The sequence below is a fragment of the Ictidomys tridecemlineatus genome, chromosome 11, assembly GCF_052094955.1.
Source record: "Ictidomys tridecemlineatus isolate mIctTri1 chromosome 11, mIctTri1.hap1, whole genome shotgun sequence".
In the NCBI taxonomy this organism is placed as follows: Eukaryota; Metazoa; Chordata; class Mammalia; order Rodentia; family Sciuridae; genus Ictidomys; species Ictidomys tridecemlineatus.
This window is the reverse complement of record NC_135487.1, coordinates 85020934-85031226: the sequence shown is the minus strand read 5'-3', so window position 1 is coordinate 85031226 and position 10293 is coordinate 85020934. Positions and strand designations below refer to the sequence as shown.

At 42.7% G+C, this 10293-nt stretch overlaps 1 protein-coding gene across 2 annotated transcripts; it reads right to left on the bottom strand.

Annotated features, from left to right (window-relative positions):
* Positions 1 to 5881: 5881 nt before the first annotated feature.
* Positions 5882 to 9843, bottom strand: Gpr88 (G protein-coupled receptor 88). 2 transcript variants are annotated; one of them, XM_021719687.3, is made up of 2 exons: positions 9344 to 9843; positions 5882 to 8989 (listed from the first exon to the last, which is right to left on the bottom strand). In XM_021719687.3, the coding sequence occupies exon 2, from the start codon at positions 8918 to 8920 to the stop codon at positions 7766 to 7768; it is 1155 nt and encodes a 384-aa protein (XP_021575362.1). In that variant the 5' UTR covers positions 8921 to 8989; positions 9344 to 9843; the 3' UTR covers positions 5882 to 7765. The 2 variants fall into 2 exon arrangements, with proteins under 2 accessions (XP_021575362.1, XP_021575361.1); XM_021719686.3 differs by having other exon boundaries at positions 9402 to 9842.
* Between the last annotated feature and the right edge of the window lie 450 nt (positions 9844 to 10293).

Genomic DNA, 10293 nt, shown 5'->3' with positions numbered 1-10293 from the left:
TAACAGGTAGCTCCCTCCCTTGCCAGTGACCTTAAGCAAGCCCGCCTCTCAAGTAATCAGGAGTCTCAACTATAAAACTGAAATCATAATCTTTGCCTTATAAGGCTGTGAAAATTAAATGAGGCAAAATATATAAAGTGCATAGCGCCATGTCTGACTCATAGTACATTATCAATAAATGGAAGCTAGCACTATTATTATGCTTGACAGCCTTTCAGATATTTGAAAACAACCTTACTTTTCCATGTAGTCCTCTCCTCTCCACACTGATTATCTCCTTCTTCAGTCATACTTCATAATATGGTAAAAACTATTCTGTCCCAGATTTGGTGAGTATACTTGTTTACTGCTTAACTCTGCAGTTAGGGTCTAGATTAAATGACCCCTGGCTAATGCTCCCTGATACAACTGGTAATTTATCTGTGGCCAGTAATGAGGAGGAAATTCTTCTAATTGATGAAACTGGATAGAAACAAAGTTCCATAGCTCATCTGAGTTACTCTACCATTAGCATGCTTGACCCAGTTCAAAAATCACAGGCTGTGTTCTTTGAAAGGAACATGCCATTTTCTCTCTTGACTGACCTATAGAAGAAGGGATTTTTGCTATATGCTCCTAAAATCTTACTCTATCTTTCAGAGCACTCCTTAGAGGTAGCATGAGTTACCTGGTAGTCAGGAAATAGATACTTGTTCAAATTCCTCAATGAGGTGGAGCTAATTTAAGAAGGTCTTGAGTAAAAGAGATGTGGTTTCTTTCCTTCTCCTCTCCATGAACCAGTGACAGCAGGTCAACATGCTTATAACCATGATCTGACTGGTGGGGAGGGAGTTAGAACCTATTCTGGCACTCACATTAAGTTGAATTCTTTGACCTCAACTTTATCAGTAGTAGAGATAATATTTTGATTCACCATCTGCACACTTTCTGTTCTTATTTGTCACATGTTTTGAAACTCAGACCGTAAAGAGGGTGTTGATCTTGGGCATCACCAGACCCCAGTATGTTCGCACCATAATCTAGAAACAATCCTACTGCATGGGTGCTGCTGTGAGAAGCATCATCTCGTCTCTGATGAAGATCCAGCAGGAGCTCCATCCCAGCAGAAAGCAACCATGGGAGGGATTGGAACAGAAAGATGACTGGTAGGTTATAGTTTTTTACATGTTCACCTGTTCAGACTGTGAGAAATCCAAGTAGTAGGGGCCAGACAAAATCCCATTTCTGAACAATAGACTTATAACACATGTCTTCTAAATATTGGAAATTACACAAGGACCTATTCATTTTAACCTGCAGTGCAGCTAGCTGTGTGTTATGAGAGAAAATCTACCAAGTCAGTAGAGAGCAGCACAGTGAAAAACCACACATCATCTGTGTGGATCAGCACTGCATGTATTTTTTCAGATAATTTTTCCTTAATGCCAAGTTTTCTCAGCCCAATATCCTTCAGGATGGTTATGCAAACTACTTCTGGCCCATGAGATATAGGAGGTCCTTAAAGGAAGTGTTCTAGAATTTCCTCTCTTAGGAAAGAGAGACAAGAAAATAAGAGACTTTTTGCTTCCTTCTGTTTGGGGTGCTGTTTTGGGATCATCACCACTTGGAGTCACAGCAGCTGTCTTGGAACTGTGAAGCAACTGCATTGGGGTCTGTGGAGCAGAAGAATGAAAGTACCTGCGTCCTTAATGACATCATTCTGCCAACAGAGAAATTCCAGAAGCATCTACCTTCAGACTTCTGTTTTGTGAGATGATCAGATGTGTTCCTTGTTCTAGCCACTTTTGGATAATCTTTTTCTTATAGTTGATCATATTCTGCTACAAGCACTCCTGACAAATACTATGTGTCACCAGGCCTCCTCCTTATAACATCTCTCACCAGCACACACTTTTTTTCATATAGGTTATTAGACACACATATATAGTCAATATATACTTTCTGACTGCAATAATGTGCAATCAAGTATACATACAGGGAAAAGAGAAAAAAACAGGTAGATGACTACAGAAAAATGTTAAGGATGGTAATTTGGGGGAAATTTGGAACTATAGATGATATAATTTCTTCTGTGCTTCTGTATTCTACAAATTTTCTGTGAAAACAGACTTGTCTTTGGATAGAAAAACTAAATTTTATTTTAAAGAAACAAAACTTTCACAAAGCAAATGTTGTAGTAATGAGGATTTCACAAAACTGTCACTTGGCTAAAGGCGAAGTATCTGTTACAGAATTACCAATCAAAGGATGCTACATACTTTGCTACTCACTGAAAATAGAAAAATGGTAAATGGGCCTAATTTATCCCAGGAAAGATTAAAAATTAAAGCATCTTCTATCTAGTAAAAATAGCAAAGAGTCAGCCTGAATGATCGTTAGCACTTTTTCCAGGTCCATCTTCTGGTGAACTGACAAGGAGAGGTAAAGATATTCCCATAGTTATTTATCCCAGGGTTCCAGCAAAAGTTCATAGCTATTGATTAGCAATGTTTAAGCTTTTACAAAACAAAAAATACACTACTTCTCTGTGTATGGCCCCGAGAAATAATTGTACATTCTTTTTTATAATTGCACATCTTGAGTAATTCAACCTTGAATTTAAAATAGTAATTAGGACTGAAGCTTTTATTGTCACTCTAGTCAGGATGAACAGAGCTTGGATAGGGCAGAAGTATCACCCTCACAACATGTAATATATACACCTGGCTCATCATCCCATACATTATTATGGGATACCTAAAATATCCTTTGGCAAGATATAAGTTGGAAACCAGGGTTTATTCCTGAGTCTACTTCATTAACAGAAAAATTAACGTGCAAGGGAAAGAAAACCAAATCTTTTTTTCTTAAAAAATTATTGCTATCAGTCAGGGGCAGGTGGCACATGCCTATAATCCCAGTGGCTCAGGAGGCCGAAGCAGGAGGATTGCAAGTTCAAAGCCAGCCTCAGCAATTTAGCAGAGACCTAAGCAATTTAGTGAGAACCTGTCTCCAAATAAAAAATAAAAATGGCTGGGGATGTTGTTCAGTGGTTAAGCATCCCTGGGTTCAATTCTTGGTAGCAAAAAAAAAAAAAGAAAAAAAATACTGCCATCAATTACAAACACATATTAAATATATAGTGTATTTCAGATAGATTATTACAAAAATATGAAAGAGTATTCGATGTTAAAAAAAATTCAAAGTGATGAAATATAAACCTAGAAGAAACAGAGCCTTTCCTATCTAGTTTTGAAGACCAGACATACACATTAAGAAACAGATAACACAAAGAGGAAATATGTGGTAAGATCCAAGTGGTGCAAGGGTTCTATGGAGGAAGAAGTTATTTATGGCTGGTGGGGAGTTCCAATGAGGAGGTAGAAACTTAAGGAGCCTCTATGGACAGGAGAATGGAGGGGGTACACTGTGAGAAGATGATACAACCCTAGAAGGCCCTTGAATGAGCCAAATTCAGAAAGCAGCACCTACACCAACTAGACTGTAGCCATGCATGTAAGTAAGGGAGAGGTAGATTTGGGAATTTAGGGAATGGCTTCATGATGAAGGGAATTCCACATTAACTTTAAAAATTCTGATTTTTATCCCACATTGGGGTAGCTACAACCTCATGCTTTGGAGTCAAAGGTTTGAATTCCAGCTTCTCCATTTAATTTTTACATAACCTAAGGCACAGGTTACTTTTCTTTTTTTTAATATTTTGTTTTAGTTGTAAGTTGGACACAATACCTTTATTATTTTTTTAATGTGGTACTGAGGATAGAACCCAGCACCCTGTCTGTGCTAGATGAGCACTCTAACCACTGAGTCACAACCCCAACCCCCGCACTAGTTACTTTTCTTCCTTTATTCTTTCTTTTCCTCCCTTTTCCATTTCTTTCTTTTTCTTTCTTTCTTTCTTTCTTTCTTTCTTTCTTTCTTTCTTTCTTTCTTTCTTTTTGGTTTTTGCTTGACATTTTAAAAATTTCCATTATAAAAATTTCCAACAATACACAGAAGTAGAGAAAACTATGCACTGTATCCCCACATACCCATCACTGTCCTTCAACAACAATCAATGTCTCATCTGCACCCTTCCTACTCTCTTATCCCCATCATCCTTACCTATTGCATTAGGTCTGATATGATAAGTATCTGCAGAAACCCTGTGTGGGGTACTTGTCTAAGAAGTCCCTGGAGAAGGCCTATGTACACACAGTACTGCCCTTAAATCCCAACTTGAGTCTCATAATTTAAAAGGCCTGCCTCCACTCTCCTTGAACCACCCTTCCCACAAGGAAAGGAATTCCAAGGAAATGTGCCACCCCAGAGCCTGTGTTTCACTCAACAGGTGCTGGTGCTTGAAACCCTGGAATTTCTCACCCTACTGGCTCAAGACCACTTCCAGGATGGCCCTGTGTATGCATCACTAGGTCCTAAAGATGGGTAAGGTGGCTGGCAGAGAGGGAAATGAGCGTGCAGCTTGGACCTGTGGGCTGAGTGACACACATATGCATGAGGGCCCTTGTGACATTAAAAGGGAAAGTAGGAGGGAAGAAAAATTCCTTCCTTTTTCCTACAGACCAAGAGCTCCATGTGGAGCTCTATTCTCATCCCATAACCCATCCACCCTAAGGACAGGCTTCAAAAGTAAGGGACACTATGCTTTTTCTGGGTGTTCTTAAATTTAAATGCATGTCACTGATGCCCTTTGTCAAGTCAGCTGGTAGGACTGCCAGAGCCAGGCAAGCATTGTCTGAATCCTGAACACTGAAATAAAGGCCACTGATGAAACACTGAATTTGCACTGCATCCTTAGTTCTATTACTGCACATATCTTTTCAAGATCTTTCTCTGTCAGAGGGTTAAAGTAAGCTCCTTCTACCTTCCTCGACTCCATCCTATCCTCCCAGGTATCTTCCTGAAAAGAACTATTTCCCCACTGAAGAAACCTTTTCTCCTGATTCTGACACCAAGGGAGCCTTGTCTAAACTGGAGCTTACCTTGTAGCTTGCAAAGCAAAGACCACTCTATACAAAACAGAATTTTGCTAATTCACATACTTCTTTTTGGAAAGAGAGATGTGCTAGGAATAATACCAATTGCATCCTAGAATTTACCATTAAAATGCACAGGAAGGAAGTCGGTTGGTATATGACTTAACAGGCACATAAAAGAAAAAAAATAGAAAAGACTAAGTAGGGCAGCTCACAACAGCAAGTAGGATTTTTTTTTTAATTCCTGAGTGGATAATATGTGGTTTCATTTAAATAAGAACACAATCTCCATTAACTTAATTTGTCAAAGCAATAACACCAATATTCACAGCTAGTGCTCTACTAAGGCATTTTTAGACACATTATTGCTATTTTGAAATTAAAAGCAAATCAGTCCTGTGGAGTTAATTACTAGTAAATTAATCTAAAGTAGGTCTCCCACGTGGCATGGAGCCAGAAGAAGAGATTCTCAGCGCTAGCCTGAAGCAACACAAGCTACCGGGTATAGACTTTATATGTGTGGCAAACATTTACAGGAACAGCAGGAAAAATTGTTTGTATCACAAGGATAAAGTCCTAATTAAAAGAAGACCTTTTTTTGACAGAGATTAAAGAAAGTGTCCCCCAGGCCCTCCAAATGTAAAATCCTCAGCTCTCTGTTATGACAGCCTTTTCCCCAGTACTTACAGAAGGGAAATTATGTCTATTTCTTTTTAAGGCTGGTATACGGGACTTATTTAAGTAGAAATATTTTAAGAAGGCAAAAATAAAAATTGCAGCCCATAAAAAGAATTTACTTTACTTTCATCATTAATGCTTTGGAATAACATAAAATGTAAGTTATTCTCTATTATAGGGTCTGGGAGTGGGGGACAAGAAAAGGAGAGACCGAAGAGGAAAAAAACTCCAAAGAATAGTTGTTTGAACTTTAATGAAATATTTGAATCAAGGAAAATGGGAACAGATAAAACTTTAGTAAGAAAGAAATGGTGCATGCACAAGGGACAGATCAATAAAATGACTGCTGATTTATTATTGGTGGTGAACATAATTGTTTTATTTTGTTCTACTATGAACATGTCAAAGTTTCCTAGGACCCCCACAATTATTCAAATGTACGAGAGTGCAACAAGCAAACTGGTTTTGTTCCTGAATTACGCTGTTACTTGAGGCTGTATGGTCCCAATTTGATGTAGTTAACAGTCTAAGATTATTAAAATCACTTTCTTCCCATTTTAATTTTATAAGGTAATTTCACATGATTTTGCATTTCTAACATTTCTAAATAAATTTAGTAAACCAATGATGAAAATGACGACCCTCAAATAATAAATTTGAGAACACAGTCCCATACAAACTGTTCATTATATATAACTGAGTTTGTTACACCTCTTTCAACAGATATGATATTAATTTTAAATGTCATGATAATATATATGAACTACATAAAACAGTGTTACTTTCTAATATGTGGCTTGTTTAAACTCTAAAAGAGCACAGATGGCTTTGCAGAGTCAAACCATATTATTAATCCATCTTGACTGTGGTTCTGTTTGTGAGATAAAGTCCCTTTGGGAGTTTTCTCAAAAATTAGGACAAGACAAGAAGAACTCTAGGTAGCCAGAGGTGTCTCTGTGTCTCTTTTCAAATAATTGAAGGTCATTTCTTCTGGTGTCTGGAAGAAGTAAAATGTCCTGTCTAATGGGTATTGCTTTAGTATACCACATGCCCAATGAGTTCTAGCATCTAGGAGCATGCAATAGCAGCTAATATTAGCTATGCAATTATGATATTATTAGTGTTTCATTATATCATGTGCATTGAGATATTTTAAATGTTAAAGAGAAAACAGAAGGACTTATTCTCCTTAGCAACCATTATAGTACAGAATGTTCAAAGCTGCAATCACACTCATAAGGCAAATAAATTGGTTACAAAATGAGGGTAACAACAAGTGTGCATGCTTTAGAAAATGTGAAACTGGTACCTAAAATAGATAATCCTCTTGTTTGTTTTCAAAATTTCATTTCTGGCTCAGACCAACTAGTAACAAACCCGAAATTTTTCACTTTAACTGTCAATGCTGATTTTCAATCTTAGAGGTGAAAAAAAAAGGAGTGTAAAATAATAACTTTAGTAGTTTTTCTTCACTGGCTAAGACTCTCATTCAAGAATGACTTTATAAAAGCCCTTTTAAGAATAAAGGGCTTGAGGTCTTAATGGCAACTCATGCCGGTGTGCACATCTGTAGCTTCGCTCGTTCAGATTAATATACAAAGACTAAACTTTAACAGAAGGAAGCATTATCAGAGATAGGTTACTTTCTCAAATATTTTGTGCATATTATTCCTTCCTCATTATTACTTCCTTTGGCTCATGCACACTTGTGGCGCTTCATATATATTATAAGACAATGAAGGTAGGAAGGGTTATATGTTATGACAGCTCTTTTTCAAAAACAAACTGTTGAAATAAATTAATAGGTTCTTTTTAAACTTCAGTCTTGCAAGTTCTTGCAGTCTCCAGTGTGTTGACTGAAGGATTCTCTAAAACACAGAAACAAAGGGTAAAAATAAGGTGGCCGTCCACAATGACTTCAGGACCCCATTTACGGAAGACCTTGGTTCAGGTATCAGCGCACCAGGGTGGTGGAGAAATCTTCGCACGGGTTTATTGGGCTTCCCAGTGGGAGTCTTTGCTGGGGCAGGGGATACCTTACAAGGGAAGGAGACGATGGTGGCCAATGATGTTGGAAGCCCACAACTTCGCTCCCTCATTCCCTGGCCGGGTCACCAGTGCTGGCCGGCCGCGCGGGTGCCCAGTTGTGCCTGGGACATGGCAGGCACGGCTGTGGCAGCAGCGGCGGCCGCAGCCGCGTCACCAACACCCGGCAGCACAGAGCGCACCGAGCGGCGGAACTCCTCGTTCCTCCACGTGTAGAGCAGCGGGTTGAGCGCTGACAGGGCGCAGCACAGGAGCCAGCTGGCCGCCTGCACCCCCCAGGGCACTGGCAGCGAGAAGCCGCTGGCCAGGCTCACCCACACCAGCGGCTGTGTGGCCAGCAGGAAGACGCAGCAAAGCAGCAGCACCGACAGGCCGCTGAGACGCCGCTGCGCCCGCCGCGGCTGCAGCGCAGGAGGCAAGGGTTGGGCCTGTGCGGGGTGTGCGGTGCCGCCCGGACCCGGCGCGTGCGGGGCGGCCGGGAAGGCGGCAGCGGCTGCAGCGCACCCGGGCAGCTGATGCAGCAGGTGGAAGTTAAGCACGCTGACCCGCTTGACGCTGACGCGTACTCGGCGCACGATGCCCAGGTAGCAGTGCAGCAGCAGCGCCGTCTGCGCCAGCAGTGCCGCGGCGGCCAGCAGCGCTGGGTAGTGGACTTGCGGTGGCTCGGCTCCCGGCCGCGGCGCCCAAGGCGGGAGCAGCAGCACGAGGCCCAGGGCGAGCGCCCAGGACAGCGCCAGCATTCCCGCCGTGTGGCGCCGCTGGTACAGCACCTGGTAGGTGGCAGGAGCCCTGGTGATGAGCAGGTAGCGGTTCAGGGCCACGAGACAATGGGACAGAAGGGACACCGTGAGCCCGAGGCCCAGCAGCCCGCCCCGCAGTAGGCGGTAACTACCCCCGGCGGCGTCCCAGTCCCCGGGGGGCTCAGCAGAGCCTGCGGGCAGAAGCCCCAGCACCGCCTCCTGTGGCATCCAGAGGGCGCAGACACTGAGGTCGGCGGCGCAGCCGTTCACAATGAAGGCGTTGCTGGTGGTCTGCAGCTTTCGGAAGGACGACACGAGATAGATAACCATGCCGTTGGCCAGCGTGCCCCCAATGGCCAGGCCAGAGTACAGGAGGGACACGGGGATACGCCGGCCCGCCCACGACTCCTCTTCCTCGCAGAGCAGCAGCAAGGATCCCCCGGTGGTGGAGGAGGTGGACGTAGAGGAGGAGTTGGTCATTCTGGCCAACTCTTCACACCTCGAGCCCTAGCGTCGGCTTCTTGCAGCGCGGCCCATCTTGACACTTGCCTGCCGGGAGGGCAAAGACATCTCTTCAGCCCTCTGCCACAGACACAAAAGGCTGAAGCAGAATAATGGGCTGGGGGAGGGGGAGAGAGGGAGCTGGAGGAGAACGGGGGTGGCAGATGACAGGTGCCTGCCTTGGAAATGTCTCCAGTGCCAGGGGAAAGGCCCCTTTACCTGCTACAGACTTTACATTGCTCTGTTCTAGGACAGAGCAGTCTGCTCTTCTCACCCAACACACACACACACACACACACACACACACACACACTTGGCATATTGTCAGCTGGACCCCCTTGTTAGGGAGAGAGCAAAGATATTCCAGCTGGGAAAAATGCCAGAGGGAAGGGTGGAGGGTACCTTGCTTTGGGGCTGGTCCTTAACTGGCGATAGCAGAGAGAGGGATGCCCCAAAATACCTCCTCAGCAGCATCTGTGGTCCAGAAAACAACAGGAGAAACTCAGCTGAGATCAGTGCCAGGAGTAAGTGCCCCAGTTCTCCCAAGCAGCATCTACACACATGGTCCTGGAACCAGCAGCGAGATTTCTCATCTGGCAGCAGGGCTGGCGAAAGTGAAGTGGCAGGCTGCAAGCCCAGACGGGTGGGCAAGCAGGCAGAACAGCAGCAGCTAGGATGCTTGCCTGCAAAAGCAGAAGCTGTGCTCAAGAGGAGAGCACCCTGTGCTTAGAAGCAAGAGTGGTGACTGATGTGGCGAACCCACTCGAAGCTCTCTCCTGCTCAGTTATACATCACCCAGGGAAAAAGACAGCCTTTCCATGCTTGGCATGAATTATTCAGTAGCTTCTAACTTGTAAAGGGAAGAAAAATATCTTGCTCAGAGAGTCTATAGTTTCTCAGTCTTCTCTCTTTCAATCACTCTGCCTCATATATTTCTTTCCTTCCTTTCTTTCTTCCCCACGATGCTAGAATAAAACTTAATATACCCCCGGTATATTTCATCTGAGTCTTAGGCATTCTAATGGAAAGATTTTGCTCAGAGATAAATACAGTCACAATAGCTAGGACTGATCTCTTCATTCCCATATTTTTTAGGGAGAATTACTTTATATTCTAATTGAAGTTCATTTTTTCTTTGGTAAAGTGAAACATGGGTAATTATCCATGGGAAGCTGATTAATCCATGGTGCAGAAAATATACAAACCTTAATTTAAGTGTAATTTCAGGGTGGTTTTTTTCCCTCTAATCACCAGACAGTTTGAAAGGGATAGAGGGTAAAAACGGAATGGTCAGTAGCTATTTGTGAAACATCTAGACAATGAAACATTATTTGGCAATAAAAAGAAATGGT